Source organism: Gopherus flavomarginatus, chromosome 19, assembly GCF_025201925.1.
Source record: "Gopherus flavomarginatus isolate rGopFla2 chromosome 19, rGopFla2.mat.asm, whole genome shotgun sequence".
NCBI lineage: Eukaryota > Metazoa > Chordata > Testudines > Testudinidae > Gopherus > Gopherus flavomarginatus.
The window spans coordinates 25,068,988-25,092,216 of NC_066635.1; the positions used below are offsets into that span (position 1 = coordinate 25,068,988).

A 23,229-nucleotide genomic window follows, 5' to 3' on the forward strand; every position below is an offset into this window, starting at 1 on the left:
CAGCAGGAAAACTGCGCAGCAGATAGTCTTACCCCACTGGGCATGTGAGCCTGTGGCACTTGGTGTCACCATGAAAGTCCTATGTTGTGTCCAGTTCCCATTTACAGCACCCCTGGCAGAGATGGCAGCCAGCCCTTTCTCCTTGGGTTAGCCCTGTCTGTGTCCAGTTCTGTACAGCAAGCGAACTGTGCTCTAGCTGCTGAGTGATTGAGTTGAATTACCATAGCACCTAGGAGCCCCAGTCGTGGAGCAGGACCCCACCGTGCTAGGTGCTGTGCAAACAGAACAAAAAGAGGTGCTTACCCCAGAGAGGTTCCAATCTAAGTACCAGCGAAGACTGAGTTAGCCTTTGCGTTCTGTCCGAGCATGCTGCTCAGATGCAGAGCCACCGGTTTAGATGGGCCTATAGCCTGGATTTAGTTCTGTTCTAAACTGTATTTTGTTGCCCTTCAGGGCAGCATGCTGCCTCTTTTCTCCTCCAGTCTGACTTCCCCACTTCACTGCACTGAAACTCCTCTCCCAAGTCCTTCATGACGACACCTCAGGCCAGTGGCCTGACACAGATGATCGTTCCTTCCTGGGCGTCTGCAGATCAGTGCTCTTCTGAATGATCCTTCATCATGTCCTCCCCTTCCCCTATGGCAGAGCTGCTCAGAGGTTTTTGCTTGGCCCTGTAACCTAGCTTTCTGTATTTCACAGTTGTAATCACTCCAAAGACTGCCATCATTGGCAACTGAGAATCATTTGCTATCCTGCTGTCCAGCCACATCTTCCTTCAATATGGCTTCCTTTCTTCTACATGTAGCTCAAGTGTCATCACTGCTCATCTCCTGCTTAAATATCTGCTCTCCTTCCTCACCCCCCCCGCCCCCCCGCCGCTGTGCCCTTTTGACTAATCTAATCACTCCCTTTCTCTCCATCCCTTTCCCCAACCATGGGTTGAATTGGGCCAGTTCATCAAGCTGATGTGTTGTTTGTGAATATGAACTGAATGTAGTGATGTCTGAGTCTGCAGACAGTCTGAAACAGCACATCAGAGAGGTGTGAACTGCCTTCTTTTTTGGTGCTGTTTTAGCTCTAAAACGGAGCAATAATTTAAATGCCAAAACGTAACTATTTAATTTCTGATCAGCACATGTAAGAAAGGAGGAGGACTGTCATGGTATGAAGATCTGTACAATCTGTTGTGAGTGATAGCTTATCTTGGTTTCACATGAGGGAGCTTGGGATGTGCCTAGAGCTGAGGAGACTGCAACCCCTTGTTTTTTGTATCTGATCCCTGGAGCCAGCAAGCTGTAAAGCAGTACTGAGCCCAGCAGAGCATGTATAATCACTTCCAATGTCTGTGCAGTCTGGGAGTGATCTCAGTTTGGTCCCCAAGTGGGTGACACTTGGAAGGAAACAATGAAACTCTTCCCCAATTCAGCCCTTGCTCCTGACTGTGCCTTTCATAGTATCTCACATGCCTGCCTTCAGTCCTTACAATCCTGTTATGTGATTCATTCTACCCACTTATTAGTCTTTCTATAGTCATTTGTTCTGTATTCTCCCAATCTCTGCAGAATGTAATTTTGTTGAGTCGGATACTTGTTTGTTACCTCCCTTTAATCATGTGGCATTGTTTATTCACAACATTCTGTGCTCTGGCTAGATCCCTGTATAGACTAAAGGGATCCCAACATCTCCCCTGGCAGAGCACCCAGGATTTCTCTAGGGTACCTCAAATGTAAGGACACATGGAATCAGGAAGTCTCTGTGACCCTCTGATGGACACTGGGGAAACCAGATACTGTGATATTTTGAGAGATTCATCTAATAAGTACCCACAGATCACCTACAATGGGAATGCTAAGGAGTGGGCGATGTGATGGATTTTCAGTTTGGTATGTGGCCAGGTGCTACCTACAAGCAGACTCTGATGCTATTCGGTCCTGCTCCAAGTTGACAGTCCCTGGATGAAGAGCTGCAGGGATGGGGACTCCTGGTCCTAGTGAGAAGGATAACAGTGCATTGGGACCTGTAAGAACCAGGTTCGGGATTGTGACGATTGCCAGCTCTAGAGGGGGAGTAGGGGCCAGCCTTGCATTCACTGCCTCATCCCTTCTGATTCATTGAGAAACACTGGCTTCACACGTGCTTCCAAGGTTCCTCTGTTGTACTGTATGTTAAAGACTGACGTCCTGATCTGGTGAGATGCCGAATGACCTGAATTCCCATTCCCTTGAGCACCTTTCTAATGTGCTCAGCACCTTGTGTGCTGAGGACCTGCTGCTAAGAAGGTTGTCACAGTGTTCTGTGGGCTTAAGAAATATTAATCTTATTTGTCTTTTGTAACAGGCCATGGGCGTGGCAAGATAATATATTTAAAATAACTGTAAAACAGGTGTGCGGTGCTTGTTCTCAGTGAGCCTTGGGGGATAATTCCAGTGTTTGTTTGCTGTAAAATGATTAATGCTAATGCCAGGCCTATGAACTATTCTGCTGCATTTGGAGTGGTGTGGGAAGTGTGACCCTTGTACTGTAGCCACAATTTCTAGAAGTACCTGGCTCTGAGAGGCTTGGTTTTATGGGCAAGTCCCATTGCACCTGGGCACTCTGCATGGGCCTGGCTGCTCTCTTGGGTGCAATACTGTATGTTCCACAGGGGCTGGGCTATCAAGAGCAGTTTTATGGAGATGGGTGTGGTTCTGTCAAGTGGGTTTTTTTTCTTTCTGCATATGCTTTGTGGGGTTCTGGCTCTGGTAGGTACCGTTGCACATGGGTGTTCTGTATGGGACATTTCTGGGAGGAACTGTTGCATGCATCCATCTTGTGGGATCTGCCTCTGGGTTGTGCCAAGACTCTTATGCCCTAGTGGTGAATGCTGGGAGACAGATCCAGACCCCTTTTGTTTATGTGGAATAATTGAGCCAAAAAGTTTTTGGTTACCTGCAGCCCCTGTCTTGTTCACAATGCAGCATCTTCCTCCCCTAGCATCATCCCCCAGTTTCCACACGCAAAATAATTCTTACACACTGGCCTAGGGGATTATAGCACCAGAGGCAGCAGCACCATACAGGAGTGTTCAGGAAGCTTTCTAAGCACCTAGGGCCCTGGGAGTTTTTTTAGCAGCTAGATTAAAGTGACAACCCCTACCCCTCACAGGTGTACCTTGCGTGTTACTTTTAGGCTTTATTATTGCAACAGACAGTCTGCATTTAGGTCTACCTCTAAAGGTCTTGTTGGTGCCCCCAAAGGCTCCAGCATGCAGCCACCTGCCTGTTTACTGGGTTGGCCAGTACTCCTCCTTTGTTCTTCATGCAGCTGCTTGACTGTAGAGTGAAAATAATTCAGAAAGCCCAACTTCTGTTTGGGCTACTCAATCAAGTAGGAAACTGTCTGATTCATCCTGGCTTACTGTCCTAAGGCTGAAACTCACAATGGGATGGGAGATGGGGTCCAGTCTCAGGGATGGGTTTCCTGCCTCTGATGTTTGCATGCATACTGAACATATCAGTGCAAACCACTGATGATGACAGGGCAGCTGCTCTGAGGGGCACTAACTGCCTTTACATACCAACTGATGGGGTCTAAATTAGCTGATACAGCTCAAGAAAGAGATCTTGGAGTCACTGTGGATAGTTCTCTGAAAGCATCTGCTCAGGGGGTAGCGGCAGTCAGAAAAGCTAAGAGAATGTTAGGAACCATTAAGAAAAGCACAGATAATACAACACAAAATATCATAATGCTGCTGTATAAATCCATTGTACACTCACATTTTGGATATGGTGTGCAGTTCTAGTCACCCCATCTCAAAAGAGATCCTTTTGTTTGTTTCAAATAATGTAAGTACTTCACACACTGCACAGTCAACTTATAGAGCTTTTGCCAGGGGTGTTGCGAAGGGCAAAAGTACAACTGGGTTCAAAACACAATTAGCTAAGTTCATGGAGAATGGATCCATTAATGGCTGTTAGCCACAATGGTCGTGGATGCAACCGCATGCCCTGGGTTTCCCTAAACTGCTGACTGCCAGAAACTAGGACTGGACAATAAAGGATGGATCACTCCATAATCGTCCTGTTCTGCTCATTCTCTCTGAAGCATCTAGCAGTAGCCACCGTGGGAAGACAGGAGCTGGGGCGAGATGGACCATGGTATGACCCAGTAGGATTGCTCTTGTTAAGAGCAGGGCAGTCTGAGTCCCAGCGCTAGGGATGTTGAGAGGGCAGGCGTAGGCAAACACACTGGGGAATAGAAATTGTAGGGCTGGCTCTGAATGCTCACAAAATTGGGGTTGGGATACTGGAGCGGGTGTGGGTGCTGGAATGGGGTTGGGGATGAGCAGTTTGGGATGTAGGAGGGTACTGTGGGCTGGGACCGAGGGGTTTGGAGGGTGGGAGGGGGATCATGGCTGGGGAAGAAGTGCAGGAAGGCGTGCAGGTTCTGGCTGGGGGTGTGGGCTCTGGGGTGGGGATGAGAGGTTTGAGGTGTAGGATCCCAGGCTGGGATCAAGGGGTTTGGACAGCAGGAGGGGGATTAGGGCTAAGGCAGGGGGTTGGGGCATGGGGAGAGGCTCCGGGGTGCAGGCTCTGAGAAGGAGCGGCAGGTTCCTTCTCTGTCTCCTATGCGAAGGCACAGCCAGGTGGCTCTGCACGCAGCCCCATCTGCAGGCACCTCTGCAGCTCCCATGGGAGCATGTAGGAGCCAGAGTGGGGCCATGCTGCAGCTTCCTGGAGCCACATGGTGCAACCCTGACCCTGCACCCTGGCTGGAGAGCCTAGGGCCAGCTTTAGGCACTGCAGGGCCTGATTTGAAAGAGCTGCCGCCGAAGACAGTGGTGGGACTTTGGCAGCAGCTCTATTGGCTGCCGGTGCCTTCGGCAGCACATCAGCATTGGGTCCTTAGTGGTGTGGGGCGTGATTCGGGCAAATCAAGTTGAATCGCCTAAAGCCAGCCCTGGGAGAGGCAGAGTATGGCCAAGTTGTGTGGTGCAATTTGTGGGCCTGCTTCAAATGTCTCGTGGCCTGGATCCGGCCTGTAGGCCGTAGTTTGCCCACCCCTGCGATGGGGGCTTGGCTATCAGTGGGATAGGGGATAGCACTGAAGGCTTCTGACACCCCTTAGGAGCCTGGCAGCCTCCTCTCATAGAAGAGGCAATGGGGGGTCGTAGATAGGGTGCCCCCCCCCAATCCCGCATGAGCAGCAGCAAAACAACAGAGGCGCCATCTGCGGAGCCATCGTTAGGATCCCGAGTTAACGCCTCCGGGTTCGAAGAAGCGGCCATCCACGCACGGAGGGGCGTGGCCTAAAGGGGCGTGGCTCTACGCAAGCTGTGGGGGAGGGAGATCTCCGACCGGAAGAATATCCACTTGCCTGACCCAGCTAGTCCCGCCCTTTCCGGTGTCTCGACCCACCTTCTCGCCAGTTAGTAAATTCTGATAGGCTGCGGAGCCTATCCGTCCCCAGCCCGAGAGCTGATTGGTCACTGTGCTCTTTGTGTCCCGTCCCGCTGAGCCCATCCGGGTCCCTGGAGCGCGGCAGCGACGATCCGGAGCCGCCATTGCGGGCGGAAGCGAGAGAGGCCGTGGGGGAGCCGCGGCGAGACACGGGAGCCTGAAAGGAGAGAGGTCCGCTGGGGGAGGGGCGTGGGGAGAAGAAGGGGGGCGGGATTTGTCCCTGGGGGCGCGTGGGGAGCAGAGGGGGTGGGGTGGGTTGGGGGGGTGCCTGGGGCGCGCGGGGAGAAAATGGGGGAAGGGATTTGTCCCTGGGGGCGCGTGGGGTTGGGGGGGTGCCTGGGGCGCGCGGGGAGAAAAGGTGGGGGCGGGATTTGTCAGTGGGGGCGCGTGGGGAGCAGAAGGGGATGAGGTTGTGGGGGTACCGGGGGGTACCTGGAGGGTGCGCAGGGAGAAAAGGGGGGGTGGGATTTCTCCTCGGGGCCCATGGGGAGAAGAAGGGGGTGGGGATGTGCCTAGGGGCACGTGGGGAGCAGAGGGAGTGGGGTGGGGGGGTGCCTGGGGCGCACGCGGAGAAAGGGGGAACGGGATTTGTCCCAGGGCCGCGTGGGGAGAAGAAGGGGGTTGTGGGGTGTAGGAGTCTTTCTCTTCTGTGACAGACCCTGACCTGAGCCTGCCTTCCTTCCTCTCTGTGGTCCCTAGCCTGCCTCTCCATGGCTGGAGTGTTTCCCTACCGTGGGGGCTTGCCCCCGGTGCCCAGTCCCTTGGCTCCGCTGCCTGACTACATGTCTGAAGAGAAGCTGCAGGAGAAAGGTGCAGGAGCTATTGAAATTTGTCACAGCAGGGCCTTTGTGGGGTTGGGGTGTGTGCAGGCACACAGTCCTGGCAGCCTGACCGAGAAGTCCTAGATCCTTGTACCAACCATCCAAAGGCCAGGTAGCCTCTGTACCCCAATGAGAATTCTGTATCATTAAGTTACGTTGTCAGCCATTGTATTCTGCTCACTAAATTGTTCAGTTCACTTTATTTGTGATGAATGAGTATTTGCCCTTGTCTTTGTTTTGCTGGATTTTCCCCGCTATTTTATTACAACTTGTGAGAACTGCCCTAAAAAGGCTGCTGTCAGCTGCATGTCTTTTAGCAGTTAGCTTAACATTGTTCAGAGTAGACAACATAGCAGCTAAAATCACAGCAGTTAGTGTGTGATGACCTGCAGCCCTTTGTTATCAACAGCGGATATACACCAGGGCCAATATAACACAAGGTGAATATTAATGTGAAGCCTGTGGTTGCACTAGAACAAAGAACTGCCAGACTGGATCATGTTAAGGTCAATCTGTGCCAATGTCCTGTCTCCAGCACTACATAGCTCAGAGGAATGTGAAAGAATGAAACTGTAGGCAGGTGTGAGAGCCTTTTCTGATCTGTGGGAGTTAGACATGGTATAAACCCTGAAAGATGAAGCTTTTTATCCCCTACAAAACACTGTTTGCATTAACTTGCTAGTAGAGCTCTGGATATTTAGCCATATAATTTTGGGCTTATGTTGGTTTGAAGTACCCTCTTATGTTTTAGTGCAATGACTTGAGATGGACTGTGTGTGTTTTTGTCTGTGTAGCCCGCAAGTGGCAGCAGCTGCAGGCAAAGCGATATGCCGAGAAGAGGAAGTTTGGTTTTGTGGATGCCCAGAAGGAGGACATGCCCCCAGAACACGTGAGGAAAATTATCCGGGACCATGGTGACATGACTAACAGGAAGTTTCGGCATGACAAACGGGTTTATTTGGGGTGAGGAGAGCAATGAGCATCCTAATTAATGTCCAGGGAAAGGTGGGTGGTGGGTAGGGCACACATGATACAGGTATTGTAAGCAGTACACTACACTAATGCCACAGGTATCCACTAGTCTGTAGAGACCACTGAGAGAGATGAGACCTTCCATGGAGAGCTTTCAGTTTTAACTGTGTGCATAGAAGAGAATGCTACAGTATGAGCTCTTGTAAAGTGCTTGGGAGATGGACTATGTGAGCTAACTAAGGATTCAGTGGAACAGAAATACAATAGTGGGAGATGGGGAGGCGATTGAGTTATTGGGTAAATGCAACTGTGCAGAATTAGCTCTTTTCTTTAATAATAATAATAATAATAAAGTCTTGAAGGAAGAGAGAAGGATGCTAGTTACACAGTGGTTGGATAATCCAAATGCAGGAGATGGGTTTCTCTGCCTTTCAGACTTGGGGCCAGTCCTAGCAGGTTGTAATCCAGTGCTAAGTCCTTTCCATATGCAGAGTCCCTAGTAATTCATAAGATGAATTTCTGTGGATGTGCGGTGTCCCCAAGCTGTTGATTCCCTGTCTCAAAGAAGGACCATGTTTTTGTTCTGTGTATGCACAATGGGGTCCTGGTTCCTGAATGTGCTCAGGTGCTACAGTAATACAAATAAATACTTACAGCCCAATGGCTTTTGGTTTCAAAAAATCTACCACATGTAACTAATGTCTGAGTTCTTGAGTCGGCAGGCAGCCTGCAGAGTGTTGAGATGAATTGGATAGTTCACTCATTGTGGTGAGTGTTTTGGCCTAACTATTTTACGATCGGCAAACACGTTCCTTGCTGATCCATAGCAGAACAGTGTTTGGATGGAACAACACGGAGTCCTTGTGGCACCTTAGAGACTAACACATTTATTTGGGCATAAGCTTTCGTGGGGTAGAACCCACTTCATCAGATGCATGGAGTGGAAAATGCAAGAGCAGGTATAAATATATGAAAAGACGTGTTTTGCCTTACTAAGTGTGAGGTCAGTTTAACCCTAATAAATGGTCCATTAATTTTGGAAGGCAGTTCACAGGAATAAAGCAGCAAGTTCTAGAGATGCAAGTAGTTGTATGTTCCCTATCACAAGTTTACCTATCACCATAGGAATGCATAGTAATTCTTAGATATTGGATTTTCTCTTTCTCCATCACTAGGTTGATTAATATCCTAGTTTACCATGGGCTTTCTGGAAGTGTGCCAATGTCTTGACCATCACAATGAATGTTTTGATCAGCTAGTTAGCTCCTCTCTCTGTCCTCGCCAGAGCACCTCATCAGCATTACAGAATTCTGGTCCCAGTTGCCTCTGTGCTAAGCCTCTTTCCCTTGCCCAACTAACTGCCAGTCTCCCCAGTGAATTTCGTGCATACTTGGCGTGTCTAAGCAATGATGGTGAGCCAGAGCATTCTGGGGTTTAGAAAGTCTCAAACTACATTTTGCATTCTGTGTAGAAGAGGCAAACAGGTTGTTCCCCATGGGAACTTCTCTGCTGCGGATACACTGGAAGGAAAGACAAGGAGCTGCAATTGCCTTGAAGTTGGGATTGATCATTTCCGGTGACTTGGAAAACTATAAGCTCTTGCCATTTGGGCTCTCATAACAGGGTTTGTAAATGGGGCAAACTGTCCCTGCTGGAAGAAGAGCCAACACACATTTAAAGTCTGACTTCAGTTGATTGTCAGTGAAAGCTACATAAGAAATGAGCTGTTTAGTCCTCTGGAGCTCTAGCTATTCAGAGAGGGGAGACCACTATGTTTGCCTATTAAGTTTAAGAAAGAGAAACCTAGGCAGCCACCATAGAATTAAACAGTTTCTCTAAAGCCCCAGCTCAGGGTTACTGTACACAATAAGGGCACATGACTATATGAGGGTTGTTGCTTTAGCACTAACCCCTTCACTGTATCTGAAACTGCTTCTGCAGGAAAGCTCTGTTTTTACCTGTGTGATGTAAAACAGGGATGTCTAGTGACTAGCCACCCTCTGACATCGCTGTAATCTCATATTAGTTGGAGAGGCCTGTGAAACATCTAGTTTCAGTGCCCTCTTAGCTTGAATTTGGGTTTCAGTAAGAAGGAGGGAGACTGGTCACTGTCACTTTATAAGAAACTAACTCAAGTGATTTTTTTTGCAGTGCCCTGAAGTACATGCCCCATGCTGTCCTAAAGCTCTTGGAAAACATGCCAATGCCCTGGGAACAAATCCGAGATGTTCCGGTCTTGTACCACATCACTGGTGCTATCTCCTTCGTGAATGAGATTCCATGGGTTATAGAACCAGTCTACATCTCACAGTGGGGGTAAGCACTGGCAGTAATCACACATTGGGATCTGCAGGTTGATCTTTCTTGAATCTGCAGTATAGGCTATATCTAATGCTCTTGGTACATCCCAGGTCAATGTGGATCATGATGAGACGAGAGAAGAGAGACAGGCGTCACTTCAAAAGGATGAGGTTTCCCCCATTTGATGATGAAGAGCCGCCTCTCGACTATGCTGACAACATCCTGGATGTGGAGCCTCTGGAGGCAATACAGCTTGAGCTGGACCCAGAGGAAGATGCCCCTGTCCTGGATTGGTTCTATGACCACCAGCCATTGAAAGATAACAGGAAGTGGGTACCCTTTTCTGGTAGCACTTTTTCATTGTAAAGCGTTCCAAAGCATCGTATAAACTCTGTACACAGCAGCCTAGAATTGTGCAGCCTTGGAGAGAGGGACATTAGATGGCTTGTGAAATGTGGGGAGATGTTTTGCCAAGGACACCTGGGCAAATTCTACTCTTACGAAAACTGTTCTGGGACCTTCAGTATTGATGCAGAGTGGGCAAGCCTGAGATTTTAAGGTCTCTTCTCAAAGACCTCTGCACAGTGAACTGAATGAAACATTGTTTATCTCCCTGGAAGCATGAAGGACTGAGTCAGCCGTACCAGGACACTGGGAATTTCGTACATGATGCTTGACTAGAGCATGCCAGAAGCTCTTTAATCTGCTGACTACGTTTTCTGGGGGAAATTTCGGTAATATTACTTACTTCCTGGGACTGCTGTCCGCGATCCCAAATATTCATGCCTAAAGCTTGAATATTAGGGGGAAAGCTGTCTTGGGGGGAGAGAACTGAGTTTAGCACCTGGTCAGTAGCAGGTGGAGTTGCATGGTTGTCTACAATGGGTTTGAATAGCCATGCAACCTTTGCTTCTGTTCAGGAGAAACCTGTGAAATATCTGTTTCACTTCCATTTCCTGTAAAGGGGATGGGGAGAGGGATGGGTGTCGGCTGCTTTGTAGCCTTCTAGCCCTGCAGTGCTGATCTGTGCATTGTCCCCTTCGCAGGTATGTGAATGGTTCTACGTATCAGCGGTGGCAATTCACTCTTCCGATGATGTCCACATTATACCGGCTAGCTAATCAGCTGCTGACAGATCTTGTGGATGACAACTACTTCTACCTGTTTGATCTGAAGGCCTTCTTCACTTCCAAGGCTCTGAACATGGCTATTCCTGGGGGTCCCAAGTTCGAGCCTCTGGTCCGAGATATTAATCTGCAGTAAGTGATGAGTTTTGGTGGGAAGGGGAAAAAGTACTTGCCTGGTCTGGGGGTGGAGCCTCAATGTGTTTTCTTCCCCAAGTGAAATGTTGGTGGGTTAAATGCCACTTCAGCGGGTCTTCGTAATATGCTGCTTCAGAGTCTGAATCTGTATTGAAGGAGTTTAGAAAGGTATCTGGGGACACTGCCCTGCATCTTTGATCTAAGACCTTTGCCTTCCTGCCACATTTTGCACTTCGTTTACCAATATTTTTTCTTCTTATTTAAGGGATGAAGATTGGAATGAATTCAATGACATCAATAAAATAATCATCAGACAGCCAATCAGGACAGAGTACAAGATTGCCTTCCCATACCTGTACAACAACCTACCGCACCATGTGCACCTGACCTGGTGAGTACAGTGTCCACTGCCGGCAGGGGTGTGGAGAAGTTGCTGTACTCATAAGATGCTCTAATACTTGTATCTTGCAGGTATCACACTCCTAATGTGGTCTTCATTAAAACAGAGGATCCTGACCTGCCAGCATTTTACTTTGATCCATTGATCAATCCCATCTCTCACAGGCACTCTGTCAAGGTGAGTTACTGCTCGAGTGCCCATGAGTCAGGGATGCACCGCACTGGGAGTGATGGAAGAGGGTCTTTTTGATCTAGCACAGACCATATGTTGAGAGTAGGGCCTTCAGCTTAGTGTGGTAACCTTGTCTGACAGTGACAGGCATGGATACTTAACTCCTCAATGAAAGGGCTGACCTCAGCTCAAGATCAGACCTGTCATTCCAAGCAGGAGGATCACTCGCTCTGTGGCACTGCAGATGAGTCTGGAGACTAGATCTTTCATATAAATCCCTAACCCTTTCTGAATCCTATTCTTCCCCAGTAATATCTTGCAGCTGCAAGTTCCACAACTTAACTTATAGCGTGTAAAGTGTTTCCTTTCCTCCACTTAAACTTGTTGGCTCTCTTTCAAGGATCCTCTTGCTGCATCCTAGCACTTGAGAGCAGGGACACCAAATTAGCCTTAGTGAAGAAGTGTATGTCTACACTACTGCGGTAAGTCACCTACGTTATGCAACTCCAGCTATGTGAATAATGTAGCTGGAGTCGACATTCCTTAGGTCACGTTACCGTGGGGTCTACACCACAGAGGGGGTCGATGGGGTGGGGGGAATCTCCAGTCGACTTACCTTACTCTTCTTTTTGGGGGAAGAGTACAGGGGTTGACCAGAGAGCGATCTGCTGTCGATTTCACAGGTCTTCACTAGACCTACTAAATCGACTGTCGGTGGATCAGTCTCAGAACCTCTATCCTGGCTGTAGTGTAGACATAGCCTAATACATAAATAGATTATACCACAATCATGTCTCCTCTTACTCTTGTCCACAGGAGAAATCTCCACTCACTGACTTCTTCCTTCGCCATCTCCCTCATTGCTCTTCTCCAGGCATTTTCTACTGCTAGAGTTAACCAAAACCTGATCCTAATATTCAGGTGTAGATGCACCACTGATGTGTGTAGTGTTACACTTGTGTTCTTTAGCTCCTGTATAATACAGCCAGCATCTATTCACCCCATTGTTTTTAAAACGTTTTCAAACTATTAGCCCTTTTGAGTGCAGCTGTGCATTGAATGGGCCTCTCCCTTGAGTTACCACTAGCTCTAGATCTGTGTCCTGAGGTCAGAGTTGATTCAGAGACCATCAGTGTGTATGTAGAGTTTGCATTGTCCCCTGTATTAGTCAACACTGTTGGTTAGTCTCATGCTGTTCCTCTGCCATTGTGTAGCCATGCCTGTTCCATTGTTTTGGGTAGGATTTTTGGGAGATTAAGCTGAAGCAAGTGTGGGGCTGATTATGTCTGGGATTTCCACTCTCTAGAGTCAGGAACCCTTGCCTGATGATGATGAAGAGTTTGAGTTACCAGAATTTGTGGAGCCTTTCCTGAAGGACACGCCGCTGTACACGGACAACACAGCCAATGGCATTGCACTGCTCTGGGCCCCTCGACCCTTTAACTTACGATCTGGCAGGACACGCAGAGCTCTAGACATCCCATTGGTCAAGAACTGGTAACATACTTTATTGGAGGCATTGGTAGTTTAGTGCCTGCGGCATTAAGGGAGATATCTTTGCTGCACAAGAGTGGAACCAGTGCGGTTTCCAGCTCCTTGATGAATCTGACTTGGTTGGATTCCAAGGTACTGGGGCCGTGCTGCTCTCCTAAGCATGAAAGTTTGTGTAGAGAGGGTCTGAATAGCACAGTTTCCTATCCAGCCTATTTCTGTATGTTGAAGGTGATGCAGAAAAAGCCGCAGGTGGTAACAGTGCTGCTGGAGACTTTGCAAAGCTTTCTGTTGGCTAGCTGTCTCTGAAGGACATCACTTGCAATCTGGGGAATGAGAATGAGTGTTCCTTGGAGCTCTGAGGTTTGTGGTCTTTGTCCTCAGGTATCGAGAGCACTGCCCAGCAGGGCAGCCAGTGAAAGTGAGGGTCTCCTACCAGAAGCTGCTGAAGTACTATGTTCTAAATGCACTCAAGCACAGACCTCCCAAGGCTCAGAAGAAGAGGTAAGTGATGCCCTGTTTCCTTGAGAGCGTGTCTCTGGTTTGTCTTGGGGATGCAGCCGATTCCATTGTTCTCTCCCCATCTCCAGGTACCTATTCCGCTCCTTCAAGGCAACAAAGTTCTTCCAGTCAACAAAGCTGGACTGGGTGGAGGTTGGCCTGCAAGTGTGCCGCCAGGGTTACAATATGCTGAACTTGCTAATTCATAGGAAGAACCTCAACTACCTCCACCTGGACTACAATTTCAATCTCAAACCAGTCAAGACCCTCACCACCAAGGTACTAGTCCATGTCCTCCCCTCTGGAGTGATGATCTCCAGTCCCAAGTCAATCTGTCTAGTGCTGCAGGAATCTCTATGGTAAAAGTCTTGGATGGCTAGTGTAGCAACAACTTTAGTGGTCTTTGCGCAGCATGAGATAGCAAACCTGTTAAGTTTACTTGAAGCTGCTTATTTGTTTAGTGCCTTGAGGTAAAATGCTATATAAGGGCCATTGTTGCTGTCCCTGAGCTATTCACTTTGCAAACTGTCTGAGTGACTGTAAGCTGCCTGGTCACTACATAACAATGTCTTCTAATCCCTGTACCCTCGTCACTCCCTTCCCAGGAAAGAAAGAAGTCTCGTTTTGGTAATGCTTTCCATCTGTGCCGAGAGGTTCTGCGTTTGACCAAACTGGTGGTGGATAGCCATGTCCAGTACAGACTGGGAAATGTGGATGCATTTCAGGTGAGCCTAATTTGGTAATAAGTGGTCGGGCTGGGTGAGGGGAACAGGTGGCTAACTTTTATGGATTGTGGAAGTGGAGCCATTGACTCATGTACTACCCTGGAGAAGCAATTGGAGCAGTACGAGAGAGGCTTGGGAGTGGACTGAAGCTCAGTTAAGGAATAGCTCAAACGGAGGCAATTTAATCACACCTCTTCAGTTCCTGATTTATTTACATGTGGTGAGGGCTGAGCGACCCACAGGAGTTCTGCTCAGCACAGTGCACTCTTTACACTGCCAGGAGTAAAGAGCATGGCTTCCAGAGAGTGCCTCTGGGTCTTGTGCATTGCCATCTCCTAATCGTGCGCACTGTTTCAGTTGGCAGATGGCTTGCAGTACATCTTTGCCCATGTGGGACAGCTGACTGGAATGTACAGGTACAAGTACAAACTGATGAGGCAGATTCGTATGTGCAAGGACCTGAAGCATCTCATCTACTACAGATTTAACACTGTGAGTATTGCTTCCCCATGCATTAGTGACTGCCCCAATGCTGCTGTGTGAGAAGGGAGGCCTCCTGGAATGTCACTAAGTAACATGCAGTTATTGTGCCTTTCTTCTTCAGGGGCCTGTGGGGAAGGGGCCCGGCTGTGGCTTCTGGGCTCCAGGCTGGAGGGTATGGCTGTTCTTCATGAGAGGCATTACTCCACTGTTAGAGCGGTGGCTGGGCAACCTGCTGGCCAGGCAGTTCGAAGGTATGTGCAATAAGTGAAACTGAGATGGAAGGGGTGCTTTGGTGAAGGTAAATGCTGTTTCCTTGTCGGCTCTAATTCCAGCCTCCTTGTCCAAGAAAAGCACTTAACACGGAACCTGGGCGTGAGAGCAATTCACTAATTTTTCAGAGAACGTCAGTTTCCCAGGAGCCCATATAGACTCCCAATGGAACTGATGTTTAATAGAGTTCTCTGTGAAGCCCATAGCCTATTAACTGTCCTCCCCTCAGCACAGTGGCCTGGGGTCTTGTGGGTGTTTCACTTCTGCTGTTTGTGCAGTTCATTTCTATTCCACTTGCTTGAACTCCAGCTGTCTTGTGCTACAGAGTTTCTGTAGCACTTTTTTGCATGTGGCTCTCACAATGGGAGGCAAAGTGACACTGCCCAGTTGGTCTCCAGGTTCCTGAAGAATTTTTTGTCTTCCAGGCCGACACTCAAAGGGCGTTGCAAAGACTGTAACAAAGCAGCGTGTGGAATCTCACTTTGACCTGGAGCTGAGAGCTGCAGTTATGCATGACATTCTAGACATGATGCCGGAGGGGATCAAGCAGAACAAAGCTAGGACCATCCTGCAGCACTTGAGTGAGGCCTGGAGGTGCTGGAAAGCCAACATCCCCTGGAAGGCAAGTACCTCACATAGCTTCTCTCTTCAGTTTAATTTCAGTCAGTCATGAGGAGAACTCCTGTTTCCCTAACTCTGCCGCTCCTCCCCAGGTTCCTGGGCTGCCAACTCCTATTGAAAACATGATCCTGAGATATGTGAAAGCAAAAGCTGACTGGTGGACTAACACAGCTCACTACAACAGAGAGCGGATCCGTCGGGGTGCCACTGTGGACAAGACTGTGTGCAAGAAGAACCTAGGTCGGCTGACCAGGCTTTACCTGAAAGCTGAGCAGGAGAGGCAGCATAATTATTTGAAGGTGGGGCTAGGATGCTGGCTAGGGGTGGCCAGAGCTTGGGACTTTCTCTAGTGGGGTTTGATGGCTGCTTACAGAGCTGCTGCGGTTTGTTTACAGGATGGCCCCTACATCACTGCGGAGGAGGCTGTCGCAGTGTATACCACCACTGTGCACTGGCTGGAAAGCAGGAGGTTCTCACCCATCCCCTTCCCTCCGCTCTCCTACAAGCATGACACCAAGCTACTCATATTGGCCTTGGAAAGGCTGAAGGAAGCCTACAGGTAAGGAGAGGAAAGGGTGTTACTGGCTGCCGAAGGCCTGATAGCTGCATTGGGTAATGCCCTTGAAGCTGTTGGTTATCCGTTTATATCTGAGCTTGAACACGATAGTAGGTTCTCTTGATAGACTAATCAAGGCTCCAGCATATACCGTATTATTGAGGCTTTTTAGTGCGGCTTATTGAGTTTTCATACAGGTTCTCCTCATGGGTGGGAACGGGTTCTGGCCATCTCGTAGGAGTTGTGTGCAACAGGGGCATATGGGAGGAGTTGTAATCAGAGGGTGCCTTACAGTCCAGTCTGGTTGTGGAGAATCTTCCCTTGAGGGTCGTGGAGTAGTTGTCATTCTGTCTATCAACATTTGGACATAGGAGCAATTCTTTGTTTTCAGTGTGAAATCCCGTCTGAATCAGTCGCAGAGAGAGGAGTTGGGTCTTATTGAGCAGGCGTATGATAATCCCCATGAAGCTCTGTCCAGAATCAAACGACACCTTCTGACTCAGAGAGCCTTTAAAGAGGTAAATGTCTTGGCTAGAGCCAGAGTATAGACCACTAGCAGTATCTTCAGAGTGCTAGGATTGAGTTACCTCTCTTCATGTAGAGATTAATTTGCACCTGGAATCTTGTTGGATCAACCCCTTACTTTGCCTGTCCGAAGTGTGAGCCAGCTTGGTGTCTCCTCTTGATTAGGTTGGTATTGAGTTCATGGACCTCTACAGTCACTTGGTTCCTGTTTACGATGTTGAACCCCTAGAGAAGATTACAGATGCCTATCTGGATCAGTACTTGTGGTATGAGGCTGACAAGCGAAGACTCTTCCCTCCTTGGATCAAACCTGCGGACACTGAACCGCCTCCACTGCTGGTATACAAATGGTGCCAAGGTCAGTGTAGGCATCTGTCTTGCATGTAGGTAGGATTCTTTGGGGTGGAGGTGGGGGTCAGCTGACTATTCCTAGAGTGTCCCCTTGGAAGTAGTTTAAATGTCTGTCTGTCCTTTTAGTAGTGTGTAGCTTGCTTTCAGCACAGTAGCTCTATATTCTGCCAGAAACGTGTTTCAGTAAATTTAAAAACACCTTTTATACACAGTGAGGGCACCCTCTCTGAAGATTCCTGATTGCTGTATTCCTCCCTAGTCCCCATTTTTCTCTAGGGTTCTTCAATAAAAGACTAGGCCGACTAAAGGGAGTGACAGTGGAGAGCTTGAAAATGTTCTGTCCCTCCCTAAGATGGTGCTAATGGAGTGAGGGAGCAGCATCATTGCTGATGGTGAAACTGGCTTTTTTGTGTTGCCTCAGGCATTAACAATCTCCAGGATGTCTGGGAAACATGTGAGGGTGAATGTAATGTGATGCTGGAGTCCCGATTTGAGAAGATGTATGAGAAAATTGACTTGACGCTGCTCAACAGGCTCTTGCGTCTTATCGTTGATCATAACATTGCTGACTACATGACAGCTAAGAACAACGTGGTGATCAATTACAAGGTAACGATTAGCCTGTGGGAAATGGGGAAGGAGCGGGAGGGCTATAGAGTTGTCCCTTGTCTACACATCTCCTTGGGGAAGTTGTGACTTTGCCAGGGTGACAGTGGAGCAGGCTGAAGGATTGGGGAGCTAAGAGCACTACCAGAGTTCTGCTCAAGAGTGACTGTTGGAGTAGCCCTTGAACTGCCATTAACTTAATTGCATCAGATGAGTGAGAGCCCTGCTGAAAGGTCTGTGGGGGCATAGCTGAGTCAGTCTCACAGCTCTCTTCTGTTTCCTCAGGACATGAACCACACCAACTCCTACGGGATTATTCGGGGGTTGCAGTTTGCTTCCTTCATTGTTCAGTATTATGGGCTGGTGATGGACCTGTTGGTGCTGGGCCTTCACCGAGCCAGCGAGATGGCCGGCCCACCACAGATGCCAAATGACTTCCTTAGCTTCCAAGATATTGCCACTGAGGTGGCTCATCCCATCCGCCTCTTCTGCAGATACATTGACCGCATTCACATCTTCTTCAGGTAGGAGACACTGGGTGCCTTCCCTTCTCTGCCTGCTGCTCTCATGTGCCAGCAGAGAAGGTACAGCTGAGATGGTACTGATCCACAGGGCAATGGCTCTGGTTCTTCTCCAGGCCAAACATAGGAATATCAGTGCTCCATTCCAGCAGACGGACTGAAGTGGCTGGTGCAGTGGTATGTTCTGCCTCTTGGAATACTGCCCTATGGACTAGCCAGCTGTATTGAGACAAGGGAAGCTTTTATCCTGCTCCATCGGTGCAGTGCAGTAGCAATCATGTCGCATGTCAGGGCTACTTCCATTTTAAGCTCTTAAAAGGAGCTTATACACCTTGAGAAATGACCCTTTTGGCTGAGATTCCTCTTGCTCTTTCTCAGCCTGTTTGGTAAAGCTGATTTTGGACCCATTTGAATTCATGTTCTTGAGCTGCAGTAAGTGAACTGTCTTCTCAAAGCTCAGGCATGGCAGGTCCATAGCTCTGCAAGGAACCACATTTTTTAAAAAATTGGCTTAGCGTGCGCTGGGTGTAGCCTTTCTGATTTTCAGTGAGCAGGCACTGACCTCTGGATGTCTAGTCACAGAAACATGCATGAAAGAACATGACATGTACTGTCTATGGCAGGGGTTGGCAATCTTTCAGAAGTGCTGTGCCGAGTCTTCACTTATTCACTCTAAGGTTTTGCGTGCCAGTAATGCATTTTAACATTTTTAGAAAGTCTCTTTCTATAAGTCTGTAATATATAACTATAACTAAACTATTGTTGTATGTAAGGTAAATAAAGTTTTTAAAATGTTTAAGAAGCTTCATTTAAAATTAAATTAAAATGCAGAGCCCCCCAGACCAGTGGCCAGGACCCGGGCAGTGAGAGTGCCACTGAAAATCAGCTCACGTGCCGCAGGTTGCCTACCCCTGGTCTGTGGTAATGCAATTTCTGTATCTTTTTTCAGGGGTTCTCCTTTCCTGCCCAGGCTGAATGGGGATTGCCCTGTGAATTCAGTCCTGTAACCCACTCTTCCCTTAATATGAATTTCCAGGTTCACAGCAGATGAGGCAAGGGACTTGATACAGCGCTACCTGACAGAGCATCCAGATCCCAACAATGAGAACATTGTGGGCTACAACAACAAGAAATGCTGGCCCCGAGATGCCCGGATGCGGCTCATGAAACACGATGTGAATCTGTAAGTCATCTGACATGTGGAGCATCAAGGAGGATTTGGGTGCATGGGCAGTTTTGCCATAGAAATCTGGCAACTGTAGGATAACCCTAGCTAGTGTTGCATCATCCCCTTCATCAGGGAAAGATGGTGTTGGATCTGTCAGAGCTTCATGCTGTAATCCCTATTAATGGGGTGCTGGATGTGGGATGGGCTGTGTTCATACTGTGCTGCGGGGGAGGGGGAGATTGAGGAACTAACCCATGTCTCTGTTTCACCCCACTAATTGGATGCCTTGTCAGCCAGGGCTCATACTATGTTCTTTGCCTTTCAGTGGCCGTGCTGTATTCTGGGACATTAAGAACCGCCTGCCTCGCTCAGTCACCACAGTGCAGTGGGAGAACAGCTTTGTATCTGTTTATAGCAAGGACAATCCCAACCTGCTGTTCAACATGTGTGGCTTTGAGTGCCGCATCCTACCCAAGTGCCGCACCAGCTATGAGGAGTTCACCCACAAGGATGGTGTGTGGAACCTGCAGAATGAGGTAGGGAAAGTGGCTGGCAGCCTTGGGAACAGCAATCTATCCCAGAGCAGGGCTCAGAGTGGATGGTGATCATGCCCTGCATTAATGTGGGTTGAGTAGAATTGATTTGCTGGGCTCATGCTGCCCTTGGAGACGGTAACAGAGGTAGCCAGCAGTGGTACCCAACCTTATTATTCAGGAGGGCCAAATAAATTTTGTGGGGTCAAACAGATTCTGCATGTTTTAATAAGATTTTAAAGTCATCTGTATTGGTTGCTATTTTAACTTCAGCTTGTTTTGTATGTATTTAGATAATGCTGTACATAAAAACAACCTGTCTGTTTACTCAAGTGTATAAGTTAAAATAATGTAAACATGATGACAGACAGTAATGATTCGGCCATTAGTATACTGTGTTGAAGCAGACCTTATGAAATTCTCTGGCAGGCAGGCTGTCGGTTCTGCACTTCTGGCCTAGAGCATCGGCTGCTATGATTAATTGTGTTTAGTGCGTATGCTAGAGCCAAGTGGCTGACTGGGTTAGCTCTTGTCAGAAGAGATCAAGGGTCTGTTAATGGATCTTGGTGCGAACTAGAAAGTGGGTGGGCATGAAAACTGAAGAGCAGAGAAGCTGTGCTGGTGCCATGAAAGGTAACTTCTTAACAGCAGTATGAGTGCAGAGAAGTCTAAAGTTCTCACCGCCACTCCCCTACACTTTCTGGAGAGAGCGGGTGTTTGTGATACCTTTCAGTGATGGTGTAAGAGGGGTGAAAATCACCTCATTATGTTTGTTGGATAGGGGACTCCCAGTTAAGTTGAATTGATTGTCCATGTGCTGCTGTTGCAGGTGACCAAGGAGCGCACAGCTCAGTGCTTTCTGCGTGTGGATGATGAGTCTATGCAGAGGTTTCACAACCGAGTGAGGCAGATACTCATGGCCTCCGGCTCCACAACCTTCACAAAGGTAACAAGGAGGGTGTCTTTCATGGCTATCCTTAGGCACTGGCTGGAGTTGCTGAGATGATGACCCTTTGCTTTTGTCTCTAGATTGTGAACAAATGGAACACAGCCCTGATTGGCCTGATGACATATTTCCGGGAGGCTGTTGTGAACACGCAGGAGCTTCTTGACCTGCTGGTGAAGTGTGAGAACAAGATTCAGACCCGAATCAAAATCGGCTTGAACTCCAAGATGCCAAGCCGCTTCCCGCCCGTGGTATTCTACACTCCCAAAGAGCTGGGGGGGTTGGGCATGCTGTCCATGGGCCATGTTCTTATCCCCCAGTCTGACCTGAGGTGAGTCACGCTGCTCTGTGCAAGATTCTGAGAATGGGAAGGGAAATAATTATTCCAAGAATGCCACTAGTGTTTGGGGGCTCTGGCAGGATTTGTAGGGTATTACTGGGACCTTCCGCCCTGTACCTTAACCTTTGTGCCCTGTTATAGGGGTCTGTCATCTCCATCAGGACCTTGGTGTACTTAGCCATGACCAATCTACCACCCTCCCTCACTTGTTGCCTCTGCCTCTTTGCTACAGATGGTCCAAGCAGACAGATGTTGGCATCACTCACTTCCGCTCAGGGATGAGCCATGAGGAAGACCAGCTGATCCCAAATCTGTACCGCTACATCCAGCCATGGGAGAGTGAGTTCATTGACTCGCAGAGAGTGTGGGCAGAATACGCCCTCAAGAGGCAGGAAGCTATTGCCCAGAACAGGTGTGTTTCCACTCTGCACTCAGATGGGTTAGTTGTGGGGCAAAGTATGGAATGATGTGTAAGCAGAATCCTGGAGACCCTGCTTTCCTTCAAAACTCTGCTTAGCTACAAGCGTAAAGGCCCTGCTGAGCCCAGGCTTCTTAAGGGCCAAGCACCCCTGGGTTTCTGTAATGGCACATTCCATCTCCCGGAGATTGTGGGACCAGCCTCTGCAAGGTAACTGGGACATGGATGACGCTTCCTAGCAGAAAGATAGTCTAGAGCAGGGATTCGCACAACAAATTTTTTAGTGGCCTCAGAATTTGGCCACCAACTCTTACTGATGGCCATGCTGACAATTTTTCCTAAAATACTTACTTAGTTTCGAGGGAAAAAAATATGTACATATACATATCAAAATCATTGTAATTTATTTATGTAGGGTTTTTTCAGGCTCGGTAACAAAAAACTTACAGTTGTCTCTATTCTTTACTGGCCCTAAACAGAACAGAAACACAAATGAGGCGCTTTGCATGGTCTTGTCTTTTTGGTTTGTTTTTTTTTCCGCTTTTTTGCTTTATTGGTTGAGCTTTTTTTTTTTTCTTCTTCTTAAACTTGGTAGCTGATAAGTCCTTCTACTGTGGAAAGTGATATTTGTATGTTTGTTAATAATTTTCACAGCAGACTTAATCTTCCCCAATAAGCCCCAGGGCAAATTTAAGCCCTGAATGGGGAGGTGGGCAGGGATGCAGCGGTTGGAGGTGGTGAGCCTGGAACCAGAGCCTGCCGCTGCATGAACAAAGCCCTATGGCCGAAGCCAGCCTACCTTACCCCTGGAAAAGTGGGGAATTCGCCAGCTGCCTGCACCTCCAGAGTCCCTCTCTCTGGAGGGGGGCAGGGACCCACCGCTGTTGGCATCCCTGGGAGAGGGGCCACAGCTTTGTGCACCCCCGTTCCTGTGCTGCGCCCCTCCCAAATCACAGTTCAGATGGCTGTGACTGCAAGAGAAGGCCCTAGTGGCCACATTTGAGAAACACTGGGACATGAGGCTCTGGTGAAAGGACTGATGCTAGCGAGTGTCCTCTCTTTTCATCATGAAGCAACAGCACAAGGATGGATCACTGGTACAAATGTTGGGGCAGCTTTTTGAAGTCCAAATTTTATTGATCATAGTAGCCTACAGCAGATACTTTATGAACCTGCAGATGCTTTACGTAGCAGAAACCTCTCCCTTGCTAAGATCTCCTGAAGCTAGGACCTTATTTGGCTGGAGTCTTTGGGCTTAAATCCATTGTTTTTGAAATCTCTCTCTCTCTCTCTCTCTCTCTCTCTCTCTCTCTCTCTCTCTCTCTCTCTCTCAAGACGTCTGACTCTGGAGGATCTAGAGGACTCATGGGACAGAGGGATTCCTCGCATTAATACCCTCTTCCAGAAAGACCGGCATACCCTTGCTTATGATAAAGGCTGGAGGGTCAGGACAGACTTCAAACAGTACCAGGTACCAACAGGGAATTGCCCTTGGAAGCTCCAAAACTTACTGGGTGGCAGGCACCTGCCGGCCCTGGTCGAGAACCTATTTCTCCTCTCCCCTTTGCGCTATAGCCGGTGTAGTTTCCTGGTCTCTCTGCTTTAGGAAGGAACTAGACCTGTAAGCTGGGACTGCTAAAGTTCTTTATGAAAAACGTCAGGAAACGTAAGCTGCCCCGTCCTTAAACAGCACTCTGCTTGCTGGGAGTACGCAGGGGCATACGGAACACGGCTCTGTGTGGTGCTGAGTGACCAGATGTTAAGAATCGGCGTGTGGACTCAGTGGCATTCTTTGCAAAATATTGGCTT

General features: G+C 48.4%; 1 protein-coding gene across 1 annotated transcript in view; it reads left to right on the plus strand.

Moving 5' to 3' along the window:
* The first annotated feature begins 5,491 nt into the window (after positions 1 to 5,491).
* The window catches only part of PRPF8 (pre-mRNA processing factor 8), a 29,155-nt gene continuing 11,417 nt past the window's right edge, over positions 5,492 to 23,229 (plus strand). Inside the window, exons 1-27 of the mRNA XM_050929286.1 lie at positions 5,492 to 5,609; positions 6,138 to 6,248; positions 7,054 to 7,222; positions 9,383 to 9,547; positions 9,643 to 9,861; positions 10,579 to 10,791; positions 11,060 to 11,185; positions 11,266 to 11,371; positions 12,672 to 12,862; positions 13,241 to 13,360; positions 13,447 to 13,636; positions 13,963 to 14,082; positions 14,440 to 14,574; positions 14,687 to 14,816; positions 15,261 to 15,457; positions 15,549 to 15,755; positions 15,852 to 16,015; positions 16,404 to 16,530; positions 16,703 to 16,895; positions 17,310 to 17,497; positions 17,780 to 18,018; positions 19,052 to 19,198; positions 19,509 to 19,719; positions 20,546 to 20,662; positions 20,746 to 20,993; positions 21,235 to 21,414; positions 22,756 to 22,891. Of these exons, the coding sequence (XP_050785243.1) occupies positions 6,149 to 6,248; positions 7,054 to 7,222; positions 9,383 to 9,547; positions 9,643 to 9,861; positions 10,579 to 10,791; positions 11,060 to 11,185; positions 11,266 to 11,371; positions 12,672 to 12,862; positions 13,241 to 13,360; positions 13,447 to 13,636; positions 13,963 to 14,082; positions 14,440 to 14,574; positions 14,687 to 14,816; positions 15,261 to 15,457; positions 15,549 to 15,755; positions 15,852 to 16,015; positions 16,404 to 16,530; positions 16,703 to 16,895; positions 17,310 to 17,497; positions 17,780 to 18,018; positions 19,052 to 19,198; positions 19,509 to 19,719; positions 20,546 to 20,662; positions 20,746 to 20,993; positions 21,235 to 21,414; positions 22,756 to 22,891 (4,338 nt within the window). The 5' untranslated portion in view covers positions 5,492 to 5,609; positions 6,138 to 6,148. The remainder of the gene's footprint in view (positions 5,610 to 6,137; positions 6,249 to 7,053; positions 7,223 to 9,382; positions 9,548 to 9,642; positions 9,862 to 10,578; positions 10,792 to 11,059; positions 11,186 to 11,265; positions 11,372 to 12,671; positions 12,863 to 13,240; positions 13,361 to 13,446; positions 13,637 to 13,962; positions 14,083 to 14,439; positions 14,575 to 14,686; positions 14,817 to 15,260; positions 15,458 to 15,548; positions 15,756 to 15,851; positions 16,016 to 16,403; positions 16,531 to 16,702; positions 16,896 to 17,309; positions 17,498 to 17,779; positions 18,019 to 19,051; positions 19,199 to 19,508; positions 19,720 to 20,545; positions 20,663 to 20,745; positions 20,994 to 21,234; positions 21,415 to 22,755; positions 22,892 to 23,229) is intronic.